This window comes from Lemur catta, chromosome 11 (assembly GCF_020740605.2).
Source record: "Lemur catta isolate mLemCat1 chromosome 11, mLemCat1.pri, whole genome shotgun sequence".
NCBI classification, from domain to species: domain Eukaryota; kingdom Metazoa; phylum Chordata; class Mammalia; order Primates; family Lemuridae; genus Lemur; species Lemur catta.
This window is the reverse complement of record NC_059138.1, coordinates 87,943,964-87,960,630: the sequence shown is the minus strand read 5'-3', so window position 1 is coordinate 87,960,630 and position 16,667 is coordinate 87,943,964. Positions and strand designations below refer to the sequence as shown.

Sequence of the window (16,667 nt, the reverse complement as noted above, 5' to 3'; positions counted from 1 at the left end):
GGAGCGGAGAGATGAGTGTGGTGTCTGCACTAGAGTTGCTGCATCTGATACCTGCGTTGGGATTATGTAAGGGGCGTCTGGTGGCTCGTGTACCTGCTCCCAGATGCTTCAGAAGCAAGTCGGTGCACGTGGAGGGAGAGGGGCGGTAGTACGAAGAGCTGCACAAGAGCACTCCATGCTGTCCTCGCACTGCTTCTCTAAGTTTGATGAATGTTCAGAACAGTAACTTCAAGAAAAACATTACGAAAGCAAAAAACAGCCCCACGAACTCACCGCCCTGCACCCTTGAAGCCCTGCCGACTCCACCTGCAGAGGGAACAGAGGCGGGAGGTCGCAGTGCTTGGTCCCCTGCTTTCCGCTAGAGTTGGGCCTTGTGTGTACGGCCCCCCGGCTATGTCCAGTGCTGCCTGTTTTTGAGCTTCATGCAGATGGAAACACGGATGCCACACATGTGCATTCTGTTGTGATTACGTTTCATTTATCCGTTCTAATATTGACGGACACTTGGGCTGCGTCCAGTCTCAGCCATCGCGAATGCCGCCCAGCCTCAGCTCCCACTGGAGCGGGGAGGGCGGGGAGGGGCGAGCGGGTGGGCTTCAGAGGACGGCACGGAGCTTGCCGGGCTGGGCGTGCAGGTGGGCAGCGGAGACACCTGGGCTGCTGGCAGGGCAGGGTCTGACTCCCTCCGTCCCACCTGGGGGTTCTGCCAGACCCCTCCGGATCCCTCCCGTGGGGTGCCAGGCTGCTGAGCCAAGGCAGGTGGGAGCCAGGAGAGCAGGGCAGGGAGGGGTCAGCCTTTCCCCGAGGCCGGAGTGCCTGTCCTGGGAGGGAAGGAGAGCCCGAGGACACCATTCCCAGAGCTGTTCCTGTCGGCACGTGTGGCTTTCCCACTCAAGAAAGGCACATGCATGTTTTCAAGCATGTTCTGTGCCCCCAGACCGCCGCTGTCACAACCACCCCAGAGGAAGTGGCCACAGATGTGCCTCCGCCGGGCCGTCCCTCCTGCAGGTGGGCGATGTCCCCCAAGCACAGGATCTTTGTTAAGTGGCAGCTGCGTCCTTCCCTGCCGATGGGTGCTCCTGGGTGTTCCCTGGGTGCAGGAAGCACCCACTGCAGTCTCGTGCCCCTGGGCCCTGCTCACCTGTCCTGTGGGGAGCTTGGCACTCAGCAGGGTAGGGGGCTGCAGACACTGACACCCCCTCCCCAGGCACATCCCACCCCAGGGGCAGCCACCACTCTGAGCTCTGAAAGCCCCCATCTGTCTGCTGGTGCCCCCACACGTGGCTGTGCCCCAGCAATCATCTGCTCTCGACCTTTGTATGAAGGAGGCACATTCTGGGTACTCCTTTGCCGTTGCTTTTTCTCCCCAGCACTGTGTTGGGATGTTGGGGCGGGTGTGGCAGAGGCCTTCCTGTCCTTGCTGTACCAGGTCTGCGTGTGACCGTAGCCACGTGGAGTCCTGCCTTCTCCTGACAGTGGAAATGTGGGGCTTTTGTTTTTTCGCCACTGCAGTCTCCATCAGTTTTTAAAATCTTCCTGGCACTTGTTTGAAATATAAAATTTCTAGCTGATAAATTGCCCAATGCCTAGGGGCACGGGCCTCTGCTCTGGAGGCGGGGCCCAAGCACCCGGTGTCCCTGCGCCTCTAGGCCTCCCGTTGCCCAGCACCGGTCCCGGGCCCTGGCGGGGAGAGGCGTGGCCACCGCACCCGCCAGCTTGCTCCTCTTGCCCAGGAGAAGCACTCTGACGCTTTCCACTTTCCTCCTGCCAGCCGGGCGGAGGGCACACCCCCACCGCCACCGCTCCCATTCTGGCAGCCCCACCGCTGCCTCGGAAGAGCAGACTTGGCTTCAGCGGAAAGCTCCAAGTATGGAATTAGGACAAATAAGTGAAGGATTAAGTCAGCTCTCTGCTAATACGCAGCACTTTGTGTTCTTGGAATCATCTGGGGAGACTTTTAGCCCCAAGTTGGCACCCCTCGCGGCCTCCCGTGCGCCTCTCACCCCAGACACCTGCTGCCTTGTGCCTGCTCAGCCCTGGAGCCCGCGGCCCAGGGGGTGCCACGATGGCATCCCTGGGTGGGCACGGTCACTTGCTGCTGGGTCACCTCTGCTCCTCTCTTGGTTGGCAGGCCCTGCACACCTGCAGGGGCCTCTCCTGACGCGGGTGACCAGCTGTTGAGGCAGGAGGTGACACCTTTTCCTTTTCTGTCCCCAGATCACCAGAAGCTGGAGAGAGAGGCTCGGATCTGCCGCCTTCTGAAGCATTCCAACATCGGTGAGCAGCCCCCAGGGGCAGGGGCAGGTCCCCACCTCTCCCAGACAGCAGCCTTTTCCTGCTTCTATATCAGACTTTCAAAGGGCGGCCGAACTTCCTTTCCTTCTCCAAGGAAATGTCCCACCTGAAGCCCCTGAGGAAGCTCGTTCTCTGCCACCCCCACTCCCACCTTGAGGGTGCCGTCCTGTTTGACCGGAAGCGCAGAGTGGGGACAGCCCCCCTTGGGATCAGGGGCAGGGCTCTGGTGCCCACCTCCACCCAAGTAGACAGGCTCCCTCCCCACCCGGCTCTGTCTGTGCATCATCTGTGGCACTGGTGACAGTGGCTGCCGAGAAAGGTACACGACATACCCCTCGCAGAGCCCCCCATGGGGCCAGCCCCCAGCGTGTGACCCCCCAGAACACTGAGCGGTGATTCTGGTGAGAACACACAGAGACCTAAACATTCTGTGACTTCAAAGCAGCCATAAGATGGCCTGATTACAAAAGGAAAGTTTAAAAGTTTGGAAAACAAAGTCTGATCAAAGACCCTGCCACACGCAGCCTTGGTCTGCCACCCTCTGGCTGTCCCCCTGTGCTAGTCCAGGGCTTCTGGAACTCCTGCCTGGGGAGGAGGGACCACTGTCCCAGAGTCAGCTGCCCTACGGGGGCATTTGGAGCCTGTGGCTGGTCCAAGCCTCACTGGCCGGGCACGTGGGGAAGGTCTCTGAGGTGGCCTCCTGGCCTGGCCCTTGTCTCTGGCATCGAGGATGCTGGCCCTGCCGAGGAGCTGTGGGCTCCGGCACATGAGCCACCCGGCTCGTCCTGGCAGCCCTGTCACCTGCCTGCATCTGGGTCGCAGCCCACCCGCCACGTGCAGCGAGTGCCCCAGAGAGTGCGGGTCCTCTGCTTGCAGATTGCCTCCCCGAAGCCCCAGACCGAGCCCACGTTGGGGTCATAAATGCAGCTCTGGGACCTCTGGGGACTGCAGAGTGTGCAGACCCTGGAAGTCGGCTCTGATCTCCCCAGGGTCACTCGCCCCTGCTGCCCACCCGCCTTCAATGGCTCCGGGCTCATCCCCGCCGTCTAGCCCCTGTGGAGCACGCGTGTGCATGTGCAGACCCGTGTGCATGTGTGCAGCTGCCTATCCTTCTCCAACGCTGGTCTCTAGGGACTTCTCAGGAGTCCAGGAGCTCAGGCCTTGCCCATGTCAAGGGGCATCCGGAGATGCCTTGGGGAGGCAGCTGCTCTCTGCTGACTCTGGCCCCAGAGGCACCTGAGGAGCTTGCCAAATGGACTCCTGGGCCCTCCCTCCAAAGCTCTGAATCGCTGGTGCCAGGATGGGGCCCAGGAATCTGTGTTCAAAAGGGACATCCAGGGGCTATGAGGTGCAGCTGGTTCAGGAGCCTGGGCCTGGCTCAGGGAGTTGGCAAATCCTCACTGCCTGGCGTAGGGGCTAGAACACCCTCCCTCTCCTGGTGCTCCACCAACAAGCTGGGCAGGTGGGCACCCAGGGGACAGATGCTCCCTCCTCGGACCCAACAGGGCCCTGGCATGGAAAACAGGAGCCCCAACTCTGGGCCCCAGGGCCAGGCTGCAGCCCCAGGCGGGCTCTTAGGGTCCTGGCCCTTGAGCCTCTGCCCAGCAGGGGTGCAGCCCCAGAGAAAGGGCGGCTTCAGCAGAGGGGAGCCCTGACACAGAGCCAGGAAGAGAGGAGGGGCCCTGCCCCTGAGGCCCTCCCGTGAGGTGGTCGAGTGCTGCAGGTTACCCCCCGCCCCCGACAAGATTTACCACCATCCTCCTAACCCAGGCTTCCAGACTGGACTCTTAACATATGACCCAGGGCTTTATTTGCCACCACTGTACTCTGCTCACAGCGTTAACTTGCTTACTGCTTTTATTTAAATAGGTTTTCTGCCAGTTCACTTTTTTACTTAGCCTTGTCTGTGAAATCGCAGGTCTGATGTGCTAGTTGGTTTTCTTCTAAACCAGTAAAAAGTGCATGGAAGTATGTAACTATTTATAAAATGTTAAGAATGTTTTATAAAAAGGTATCCATGTGCACCCTGCCTCAACTCCCCACCCCGGGTGTCATTGTCGAGGAGCTGGGACCCACGCCAGCGTGCCTGAGAGCCCATCTGCCTCTGCCCCAACCCCACCCTGCCGCCTGCATGGGGTGGCGGGGGCCTGAGGGCAGGGGTAGCCCCCTCCAAGAGGGCGGCCCTGCAGCACCCCAGGAACAGTGCAGAGGCTTCATGGGTAACCAGGGCCTCCTTGGCGCTGCCGTGGGGGCTCCGCGGGGTGCCTCCCTCCATGGGCCTGGGGCCTCCTCTGCTGCAAGTGGGTGATTTTCATGCAACAGGTCCCAGGTGGGGCAGCTCAGGGGGGCCGCCCTGCTGGACCCCCACTACACAGGGGTCAGGAGGGGGAGATTTTATGGAGAGTGCTAGAAGGAGGCTGTTAGTGAGCCCTGGGGGCTGCTGTGTCTTAGGGGATCCAGAGGGAACAGGTGTCCAGTGAGCCAAGTGGGAGGCGCCTTCCTCTTGGGACAGAAGTTGGCCAGAGGGTGCCGTGTGGGAAGGGGGGACATTGGTCACAGGGAGTGCCTTAGCTGGTGGGGGCCCTGCTTGGCCAAGGTCAGCATCGGCTCGTGGACAGCCAGTGGGTGAGAGCTGACAGAGGACGTGGGCCATGGGAGACCTCACTCTCTGAGGATGGGGCTGGGCGGGGGCAGAGGGCAGGAGGCTGGGCGGCCGGGCCTGGGGCAGAGACACGGAGTGGGTCTCTCTGTTCCGAGCTTGGGAAAGCATCCCAGGCGCCTAAGTGGGCCCCAGACCCTGGAGCTGAGCTTCGGTCACCTGGGATTCCTCACACTCGGATGATGATGACAGTGACAGTAACAGAACTGTGGCTTACGAGCGCTCACTGTGCCTTGGAGCCTCACTCAGGTTACATAATCAATCTTCACAACCCCTTGAGTAGGTGCTATTTATCCATTTCACAGAGGGGCAGACTGAGGCTTCAGTGGGCTGAGTTACCTGCCCGAGGTCACACAGCTGGTACAAGTAGCGGGGCGGGGCTGGCGCTACGAGCTCTGGCTCCATGGAGGGTGATCTGTCTGAGGTGTGGGTGCTGAGAAGGGCGTTGGTCTGGGCTGCTGCCACCCAGGGATCCCTGGGCTGAGGCCCGGGCCCCAGGGCCCACGCTGAGGTTCCTGGGCACATGGACATGATGTGGCCGGGCCCTTGGGAGAGGCAGAGCCGGAGGAAGAAGGGCACTGGCAGCCGCTCAGAAACTAGGACAGCGCTGGCGGGTGCCAGGAAGGGGCTGCAGCTGCATCGGCGGTTTGCGCCTGGGGCCCAGGGGCTGCGGACCAGGGAGGAGGAGTTTGCTCTTCACCCTGTCGGTGCCTGTGGCCCAGTCTCGAGTGCTGGGGGACAGTGAGTCCTGTCTTCCCAGGACCCGAGTAGCAAGGGCTGAGGCGGTGCCACGGGAACTGGCCCTGAGTCCACGCCTTGCTCTGCCTTTTGTGAGCTTTGTGACCTTAACCTTAACCTCTCTGTGCTTCGGCTTCCTCATCCGTAACCTCTTGGGTGAGGGGTGGTTGAGAAGGTTGAATGAACACATGCAGAGTGCTCCGAGCAGCCGGGTGGGCAGGGAGGGACTGCTCCACACAGCGGGCTGTCACTGTCCTCGTCGTTCCAGCAGCGGACAGAGTCGGCACGGGGGAGAGCAGTGTCCAAAATGAGTCATTCCTAGAAAATATCTGCCGCTTGGTGCAGGGCACATCTCCAGCTCAAGGAAAACAGGCCTTGGTTTGTGTGCTCCATGCGGAAATCACTCACTGTCCCCGCGAGCCTTGCTCGTACGTTCTGTGTTTGTTCATTCATCACATCCTGCCGGCTCCGGCCCAGCACCAGGCAGAGCTGCAGGGTGAGGGCGTGGTGCACACAGACCGTCACAGGCAGCTGTGCACACGGTGGCCGTGGGGAGGGAGAGAGGGACGGCGCTCCATCCTGCTGACCGCGCCGCACTGGAACCCGAACTCAGGGCCTGAACCTTTGGATGACACCGTGTCGGGCGGCTTTCCCCCAGGTGGGGGGCCCTGCCTTGACACCGTGTCGGGCAGCTTTCCCCCAGGTGGGGGGCCCTGCCTTGACACCGTGTCGGGCAGCTTTCCCCCGGGTGGGGGGCCCTGCCTGCCCGCCTGTGCCGACAGCGTGCAAAGGAGACTGGGAGCCTGAGGGCCGAGGGCAGCCTGGGAAGGCCCCGGGGAAATAATGGGCGCGTTTTTTTACAGGCTTCTCTCCCACGAAAAGCTTCTCGGTGGCCCTTTCTGGGGACCGTTGCGTGTTCCCCCCCCGCTGCTCTCCCTGGTGTTTGGGAGCAGCTGAGGCCCAGGCCAGGACCACGAGGGCAGAAGGAAACGAGATTAGACTGGTGGCTGAGGCCGAGGGAAGGCAGGGCACTGCCAGGAGCCCGCAGACGCCCCCCAGTGGCCGGCCAGCCTGCAGGGCCCCCAGCCCTGCCCTCCAGCCCACCCCCGGCCTCCGCAGCCCTTCCTGAGGGAGACCCCGGGGCTTGCGCAGCTGGTGCAGAGGCAGGCGGTGGGGTGTGTCCTGGGCAACTGCCAGCCCCTTACGGCTTCTCTGTCCCCACAGTGCGTCTCCACGACAGCATCTCGGAGGAGGGCTTCCACTACCTGGTCTTCGATCTGTAAGTTCCAGAGCTGGAACCTCTCGTCCTCACCTGCTCCCAGCATTGGCCGGGGGGTGGGTCCCCTAGCCCCGGGGGACAATTCTGAGCCCTGGGCCGGGCCAGTCCCTCAAGTGTACCTCTGCTGCTGAGGGTCGCCTTGCTCCAAGCCACCCGCCCAGCCTCCCTCGCCTCTCCTTGCTTGCCCTGCACCAGGTTTATTGGGCCCTGTGGAGCCAGACCGCCATCCCGGGTCCTCTCCTCCACCAGAACGAGCGTGCTGGAGAAAGTGGGGCCAGGGGGGAGAGGGAGGACCCCAGAGGAACAGTCAGCGGTTTCGTTCACCTTCTTTCCCTTGGTGCCTCATCATGCCTGGACTGGGGCACCGCTGGCTGGTGTGAGCATGTGTGTGTTTGTAAGTGTGAGTGTGTACACATGCAGGTGTGTGAGCATGTGAAAGTGAGAATGCATTATAGGTGCGGTGTGCATACATGCATGTGCGCCTTGCATGAATGTGAGCATGTGCAGCTGTGTGCACGTGGGTGACTTTACACAAGTGTGTGCATATGTTTGCATGAGTGTGTGCATGTTGTGCACACGTTTGCGTGTGTACATGGGTGTGTGCACACGAGTGTGTTTGTGTGTGTGCGTGAGTGTGCGTGTGTGTGCACTCATGAGTGTGTGTGTGCGTGTATGTGTGCAGTAGCTGAGCGAGAAGGCGTCTGGGGCTGCTGCCGCCTCTCACTTCCTGCCGGATTTAGAAGCGGTGAGCTCATCTCCCTCACTCCTGACAGCTCCCGATAAGCAGCACTATATTTAGCTGTCAGTGAGTCAGTGCAGCTCTGGGACCCTGGGCTGGAAAGGGGCCTATAGGCCTTGGCCTGTCCCTGTGGCCTCCAGGCGGCCACACAGCCAGGAAAGCCCAGTTGTGGTGCTATCGCCATGGTTACCACTGTGCCCTTCCCACGGCCGCTGTGAGCGTGCTGGCCGGGCCAAGATAGGCCGCGGCTGTCTCAGCCCCTCCTCCCTCAAATGACAGGTGACTGGGCCATGGGGCATGCAGACTGCGGTGGCCTACATCCACGTGGGGTCTTCTGGTCAAGAAAGTCTGGGACTGTCCCTGCAGGGGCTTGGCCACCACTCAGGTTGCCCTGTGTGTCCCACAGGACACCACCTCAAATTGTCATCCAGGTGACTGGGACTGACCTGGGACACAGCCACCGCTGCTCAGCCAAGGCTGCGCCCTAGAATATCTGTCCCATGGTGCTGGGGAGCTGGCTGGCTCACTGCTGCACCTGTGTGCCCCAGACCCACTTCCACCGGCCTATTTTCCCAGCAAAACAGAGACCACTGGGCGAGGGGTGGCCCTCTCTGGGGCCGCTGGTAGCCAACAGATGGTTGTGCGTGTTTCAGGAGCTTAGAAAGGGAGAGAGAATGGTATGTGTGCCCATGTGTGTGCATGGTGTGTTCGCACATGACAGACTGCTGTGTCTCCTGGCTGGCCAACCACGTGCCAGGCAGGTGTGGGGAGAGGTTCCGAGGTGGGCTGGGAAGAGGAAGTTGGCCTGTGGGTCTGGAAGGCCCTGCACACCCTCCTCCCAAACGTCCACGGCCCCACCCCGTGAGCAGCCTCCAGGGCAGTGGAGGGAGGGGCAGCGGTTTATGGGGTGGGCTGGCGTCACCTTCAGGAGGCCCTGAGGCCCCTTGGCAGTTTGGGGGCCCTGTGGATTCTGGGGGATTGTCCCCATTCCTCATGCCTGGAAATGTCACAGGGCTTGAGGACTGGGCCTGGGCATAGAGGGTCTCGCACACACCTGCACACCCAGAGGAAGGAGGCTCCACCGTGGGCTGTGGCTGCAGCCTAGAATCAGCCATGTGTCCCCCGTGGCCTAAGGAAAGGGGAGCATGGGGGACAGAGGCGGGGCCTCCTAGACCGCACCCTTTCTGGGCCAGCACCGAAGCTCCCAACCCCCCACAGCAACCTATGCAGGAGGAGGCACAAACTCCCTGCCCCAGAGCTCTAGACCACGAGGCAGTCCTGGCCGGGGAGTCCCAGGTGCCATCAACCCAAACTGCAGCTTCCTGAGCACACGGTGCACCCTGCAGGCCTCGGCCCCAGCCGCACGAGGCACTCCTCAGAGGGCTGGAGACCTGGAGGCCTTTTTGCCACTATTTTGTGCTTGAATTGAGGATCTACAGTACTTGATCTGGGAACGGTGTGTGCTGAGACCTAAATAGTTATTCATGCAGCTCTGGGGCATGCCAGCTCCTTGCCTGGGCTACACCTGGGATTTGATCCTTCTGCTCCATGCACGTGGATACACATAAACACATGTACAAATATGCACAGACACATGCACATACATGTGTGCACACAAACTGGTATACATGTACACAAGGACATACACAGGCACACACATGTGCACCCAAATATAGACAAACCAGTATACATGAACACAAGCACACATATAGGCACACATATGTATAGACATACACACAAACACATGCACACACATGTGCACACACAAGCTGTATACCTGTACACAAGGACTCATACAAGCACAGCATGTGTATACACATGTACTCATGTGCACATGCATGCACATACACAGCACACACATGCACACACAAACCAATATACACAAACACTGGTGCACATATGGGTACATGCATACACATGCACACATGTGCACACAGAGACCAGTACGTGTGACCACAAATATACACACAACCATACATGTATGCATGAGCACAAAGGCACATGTGCATACATGTGCATATGTACAAACCACTACACATAAGTACACACATAGGCACACACGTGTATACAGGAACATACCAGTATGCGTGTACACATGTGCACACATGCACACACCCTCACACAGACAGGCCAAGCTCAGGAGCCAGGCCAGATGCCCCTGGGAGGGCCCCACCCAGACATCCTTTCATGTCCTTGTGGTCAGTGGTTATTTGGTTGCAGAACAGTGCTGGCCGACAGGGAGTGAGAGGAGAGAGCTACGGAGGAGGGAGGGAAGCTGAGCTGGAGCTCCGCAGTTGACTGCGGGGTGCATGTTGAGGGACACGGAACAGCAGAGCCAGTTGGACAATAGAGGCAGAGCCCCTGTCCCCAGCCCCCTTCCCAGGACAGGAAAAGGGGTGAGGAGAGGGAATCCCCAGTCCTTTAATGTCCTGTTGTGTGTCAGGACCGGGTGGCTCTCCATTCATTCCATCCTCACGTCACCCCAAGGGCTGGGGGTTAGTGGCACCACCGGGGCGTGCATTCAGCCTGGAGCAGGCCACACTAACACTCCACACTTCCCCGCTTTTATTTTTCTCCAGCGCTGAGCGAACACCCACTCATGCCAGGGTCACCCGTTCAACAGTCCCCCCTCCCCTGGGTCATCCCTGCCGTGGGCCAGCCCAGCCCTGAGTGCTGGGCACAGAAATGAGGAGGACCCAAGCCCCACCTTTCAGAACTAATGGGTAAAACCGAAATGCAAATGGAGAGACCCCAGCGCCAGGGCAGTCCCATGGAGCAGCGTGAAGATGGGGCAGAGTGCAGAGGAGGTGCCCTCATGGCCTCACAGGCCCCTCCCGCACACATGGCCACAGGAGGGTGATCCTGACTTTCGCGGGGGAGGGAGCCGCTGGATGGAGTCCTCCAGCAGACTCCGAGCAGCTGAGGTGGATGAGGGGCTCCGCCTGGCTCCCCTGGTGGGCCTCAGCCCTTGCCACCTTTTTGTCCACACTCACATTACACCGCACAGGGGACCCTGGGCAGCTGGACACTGTTCAGGTTCCCGGAGGCCCTCCAGACAATGGCTTCTGCCCTGGGGGCCTATCCTGACCATGGGGCCTTATGGCTACTCACTGGGTGGGGACATGGGGCAGGAGGGTGTGTGACCAGAGACCTCCCCTCTGCCTGTCATCTCTGCTCTCCTCCTGGAGATGGCACTTAGAGCACGTCAAGGCTCGGCCCACCAGGGAAGCTAGATCCGGACACCGTATCTTCTGGCCCCTCTGCTCCTACTCGAGGGCCACAACTCTGGCCCTGGGAGCGGGTTGAGGAAGGGAGACCAGATCTTCTCAGACTTGGGGCTCAAGTCACCAGGCCTGGGTATAACACTGCACAGCCCTGGCTAGAGCTACCCGCTGCCACTCTGGGCAAGTCGCCTAAATCTTCAAAACTAGTTTTCTCATCCATAAACAGACTAAATGAGTGCCAGTGTCATGGAATAGTTGTGAGGACTGAGATGTTAAATGTCATTATATGAGTAAGCACTTGGTGAGCTGTCAGACCTAAGTGATGACGGTAATAGGGGGGAGGTGGTGATGCCAGTGGCGGTGGTGATGCCAGTGACGGTGGTGGTGGTGGTGACGGTGGTGGTGGTGGTGATGGTGGTGACGGTGGTGACAGTGATGGTGGTGATGGTGATGGTGGTGGTGGTGGTGGTGGTGATGGTGGTGACAGAGGTGGTGGTGGTGGTGGTGACAGTGGTGATGGTGGTGACGGTGGTGGTGGTGGTGATGGTGGTGACGGTGGTGACAGTGATGGTGGTGGTGGTGATGGTGGTGGTGGTGGTGGTGATGGTGGTGACAGAGGTGGTGGTGGTGGTGGTGACAGTGGTGATGGTGGTGACGGTGATGATGGTGGTGATGGTGGTGACGGTGGTGGTGGTGGTGACGGTGGTGGTGGTGGTGACAGTGGTGATGACGGTGGTGATGGTGGTAGTGACGGTGGTGATGGTGGTGACGGTGGTGGTGACAGTGGTGGTGATGGTGGTGGTGATGGTGGCAGTGGTGGTGGTGGTGACGGTGGTGATGGTGGTGGCAATAGTGATGAAGGAGACAGGGTGACAGGGATCTCCAGAATCTGTGACCCCTGCTGCTTTCCCATAGGGTTACTGGTGGAGAGCTCTTTGAAGACATTGTGGCGAGAGAGTACTACAGCGAGGCTGATGCCAGGTGGGTGTGGAGCCCTCCCCTGTCCTGTCCCCACTTCCCTTATGCCTTTGCCTGTCCCTCCTTCAGCCTCACTCCTGCCCCTTCCGACCCACATCTGGGCCTGTGCGGCAGTGTCCCCTCCCCAGCTGAGCGGGGGCATCAGCCTGCCCATCGGCCGACAGCCCCACCTGGCCCTGCTGGGGGATCTCTGAATGGGTGGAAGGAACAGGGGCAGCTCGTGTGTTCTTGGCTCCCACCGGGGGAGTGGCCCCAACCTACGCCATTTTCCCTAGGGTTAGCACTGGCACAGAGGGGGTGGCTGGCGGGGAGGAGAAGCAGACGTGTGTGGTCGCAGGCTGCCCTCCTCCTGATGTCTCAGCCTGTGGCCCATGAGGGTCACCCCTTGGCTAACCTTCGCCGTAGAGACGAGCAGTTCCCGAATGCCTTTCCCCTTCCATGGTGTCCTCACAGGGCCGCCTTGGGCCCCACCAAGCTTGAGTGTACAGTGAAGAGAAGTGGGCAGCCTGCTGGTGGCAGCTGGCTGGGAAAGGTGCCACTGGCTCTCCTCCCGGGCCCGCCTCCTTGCTCACCCACGCCCCAGGACACTGGACACGGGAGACCCAAAACCTCAGCACAGGGCCGAGAAGCCACCGCTCCTCTGTGCCCAAGCCCATTCACAGGGCTTGGCCCCGGGCCTGTGAGCCCCCCATTGTGGGGGTGGGTTGGGGGACTTGGGTTCTAGCCAGGCAGGGCTTCCCTTAGACCTCAGGGCAGCCCTTCCCGCAGGGCCTGCCTCACCAGGGGGATGAAGAGGGACAGTGGTCTCAGATGGTCGTTTGTGGCATGGCTGCTGGAGGCCAGATTGAGGGATGGCAGGTGTCAGCTGTGAGGTGACAGGGCCCCTGTCCCTGGAAGGATAGGTCACTGCTGGCCTACTGTGGCCCAGGCCAGATAACACCTGACCCATGACAGGGACATCACTCATAACAGTGTATCTCACCTCAGGGACAGCTGAGGGCGTCACTCTGCCCACCCGCTGGGCTATGCCCCCACTCTGCCCTGGAAAGGTGCATTTAAAAAAGAAAAAAGGCCAACAGTAGCCCTTCTAGGAAGTGGAGTTATGGATGATTTTATACTTTTTATCTTCTTTGTCTATTTTAAAACTCTTCTTTAATGGGTATGGATTATTTTCTAATCAAGAAAAATGAATATTGTTTTTTGAAAGCAGCTTGATGTGACTTGCCTCTGCACCAGCCGGCAGCTTTGCCCACCGCAACGGGCCACGTCCCAGTCTGGGCAGGCGTGTGCAGCCCTGTGCCATGGCCTCCCAGGGGCCGGTGGGGACAGACACGGGGCTGGAACCCTCCTCTTGGCCCCAGACCCCCAAGGCGCTCAGGGGCACTGGATTCTTTTCTTAGGCTCCTTGAGGAAGGACTGTGTGTTTTGCAAACAGCCTGGACGTGGCCGGTCTCCTCAGAGTTGAGGAAGACTAGGTTTTTCTTTATAGTCTACTGACAAGAAAAGTGGGGAGTGGGACGGAGCCACCTCCTCCTGCCCGGAAGGCCGCAGTGGGAGTCAGCACGGGGCATGCTGGTGGGCGCCTGCTGGGCAGGTAGACAGGAGGGTCCCGAGGCCCACCCAGTCACCCGCAGGGCAGGTGGGGCCCTGGGGTGGGCAAAGTGCCCCGAGGCGCCGATAGAGGCAAGGGTGGGGCACACGGCTGCCCAGAGCCTCCCAGCCACAGATGGGACCCCACAGCCTAGGGTCCGCCTGGACTGAACCCCCCCAGGCACCACCCCAGGGCCTGGCATGGCCCCGCCCCTCCCACACCCGCAACCCGCCTGTGCCCTGCCCAGCGTCCCCCACCCCCGCTGTCCCCTGCCTTGCCCTGGCCGCAGTGACCTGCCCTCTCTGATGCTCCCTTCACCTCCTTGTCAGTGTCCTCCAACCCTGGGAGCCCCCTCTGCTCCTGGGGATCCCTCCTGGCCCCCTGTGGGGTTTAGGGGTCCCTGTGCTCATCAGGTATTAGGAAGGAGATGCACAGGGGACTCACTCCACCTGTTGTCCCCCAATCTAGGGGGCTGCTTGTGAGTCAGCCACCTCCGAATGCCACGCCCCCACCCCCGGACAGAGGCTGGAGTGGTCGTGTGTGGCGTCCTCGCTACACCAGCCAGCTTCCCTCCCGGAGCGTTGGCCGCCCTGCCCCGTCCACAGGCGCTGCCTCGGCTTCTCACACACTGCCCCTCCTACCCAGCCTGCGTCCCCAATGGACACACGGCCCCCATGCCCAGCCTAGCAGCAGGGGTCCTAACTGCCTGGCCATGGGGACCCCTGCTAGGACTGGAGTAGCCTCAGGGTGGGCTCAGGAAGGAAGAAGCTCAGGAGATGCGTGAGCTGCTCAGGTCCTGGGAACCTTCTCCAGAGCAAACTGTAGAGTGCTGGGAGGGAAGGGCCCTCTGCTCCACCAGGCACCTCCCTGCCCACACTGATGGCGAGTGTTCCCACCTCCTGCTCAGGGCACTCCCGATGTGGCAGGCACCCCTGAGTGTATGGGGTCCCTGGGAACTGGCCCAGACGATATGGGGGCTCTGGGCCAGGGTTTCCCCCTGTCCCACCTACAGACCCCTAGTTTTGTCTTACACACTCTGCTGCCTCTCTTAGGGCTTTAGGCCTCAAATGGAGGGTGCTCAGCAGCAGAATGTGAGGTGGGGACAGACAGCCCGCGTCCCACGGAGGGGGCCAGGATCCAAGTGGTGATGCGGCAGAGGCTGGGCCATGGAGGGGCAGGCCGCCGGCGGGCGGGGAAGCTGTGGAGAGTCCTCCTGGGCGGGGCAGCTGCTGGGGACAGCCCCACCCAGGGTGTCCTGCACCCACGGCACCCAGGCCTCAGCGGCTCACACAGACTCAGGCTTCCTCTTTTTCTCGGTGAACCTTGTGCCCTATCCCAGCAGACGGCACTGCCGGGGTGGGGCGCCTGGTGGCCTGAGGAGGTGTGATCTTTGCGGCTGTGCTTGTGCCTCCAGGCAGCGCAGTGGAGTCTGGCGTGGACCCCACAGGCATGGCCATGACCTCCCGGCAGGAGAGTGGCGAGGGGGAAGCTCGCTTACCCCGGTGGATCCCAGGGCTGAGTGCAGGCAGGGTGTGCTGAGACAGGAGTGGGCCCAGCCCTGGCCGGAGCAGGTGGGGGGCGCTTTCCTGGTGAGGCAGATCTGGCCCGGGGGGTCATGAATGGCCCCCTGGCTGCCTGCCCAGGGCCTGGAGCTGCTGACCGAGGGGCACCCGGTGGATTTCTGGCTGAGTCGCATCTCAGGAACAAGAGGAAACAAGACAGAAATTACTTTGCTGCACTCTTTCCAACCAACAAGCCTGGAAATTCCTCCTTGGGGGAAGCAGGACCTTTACTTTGGGGTTTATGGGGAAACCAAGGAGTGTCCATGTCTTTTTCAAAACAGGGGAAGCAGAGTTCAAAACATTTAGAACCTGCTCTTTTGAAACCTTAAAAAGCAGTGTGGCTTATGAGAGATGGCCAAAGGGACCCTGCGAGGTGCTCACTGTCCCCAGGGGGAGGACGTCAGAGCCCAAACAGAGACTAACGTCCCGAATGCTGCTTGGGAACAATGCTGACCTCAGAAGTGACTCCCTGGACTATTCAGAACCTGAGCAAAGGCCGCTGGACGGGTGGGCCCTGCCTGGAGAAGGCGGCACGATGTAGACAGGTGGGGCAGGCGGGACTGGGTGTCCAGCGAGTGGGCCTCGAGTCCTGCCAGGGCCGTGGTCTCAGACTGGAGGCGGGGCAGGAGCAATGTGAGGAGAGGTCCCCAGAGGGCAGGGGGCTGCTCTCGGGCCAGGTGGGTGTCCCATGCCACCTGCAGGCAGCATCGTCAGCTCAGCCTGGTGTAGCCCCAGCACAGGGTTTTCTTGGGGAATCCTGGCTTGCCAAGACACCTTGTTCACGGGCACGTATGTGCAGTGCACGGAACCTTGATGACAGTGGACCAGGCATGGGGAGGGACTTGATTTCAGCAACCTGTGCCAAGTCCCCGCGACACCCTCGTGGACGCCATGGAGGGGTGTAGACCAGACGCTGGCTCAGCAATTGCTGTGTCTCTGGCGTTAGTTTGGGGCCCTGCACCACCAGCAGGGGACACTGAGGAGGCCTGAGCACCCTGGCCATGGAGGCAGGGAGGCACCATGGCTGGGGAGGAGGAGGGTGCAGGCACAACCGAGCTGCAGCCAGGATGCGCCGTGCTCTCCGTAAGTCTGCGGCTGGGGGACGTGCAACAGGGAAGGTGCCAACTCCTGCCCTCAGCAGAGGACCGTGGTTGTGCACGGTGCAGGCCAAGCCCCTGTTGGTGGGGTCCAGGGAGGGGCGCTTCCGGATGACTGCTGGCTCCACACAGATCTCTTCCACGGGGAGAGCGCCCGAGGGCAGAGGAAAAGCCAGCCTGCAGGGCTGTCACAGACCACAGGGAAGGGCTGGAGGAAAGCGTGCCACGGCTGGGGCAGGAGGGACCCAAGCTCTACGCCCCCTCCCCTGTCAAACTGGGCCCAGAGTGAGCACAGGATCTGGCTGTCCATGTTGCATAGCAGTGCATGAGGGGCTCGTCGGCCCCTGGGAGGGTCACACGGAGCCCCCCTGCACTCTGCAGGGTCAGGGGAGGACGTCTGACCCCACAGCCTCAGCCCCCCAGCCCTGGCTTCCTGTCCTGGGCAGCCTGCAGGAGGCGGGGTCCACCCACCTGAGTGAGGTCCCCTGGCCTGCTGTGGTTAGTC

The 16,667-nt window shown here is 61.0% G+C and overlaps 1 protein-coding gene across 11 annotated transcripts in view; it reads left to right on the top strand.

Annotated features, from left to right (window-relative positions):
• The window catches only part of CAMK2B (calcium/calmodulin dependent protein kinase II beta), a 100,238-nt gene that overhangs the window by 56,984 nt on the left and 26,587 nt on the right, over positions 1 to 16,667 (top strand). For 10 of the 11 annotated variants that reach the window (XM_045565199.1, XM_045565193.1, XM_045565203.1 and 7 more), the window contains 3 exons: positions 2,218 to 2,277; positions 6,917 to 6,971; positions 11,850 to 11,915. In XM_045565199.1, the coding sequence (XP_045421155.1) occupies positions 2,218 to 2,277; positions 6,917 to 6,971; positions 11,850 to 11,915 (181 nt within the window). Of the gene's footprint in view, positions 1 to 2,217; positions 2,278 to 6,300; positions 6,351 to 6,916; positions 6,972 to 11,849; positions 11,916 to 16,667 lie in introns of those variants that run through there. The other variant, XM_045565202.1, reaches the window with a different exon arrangement.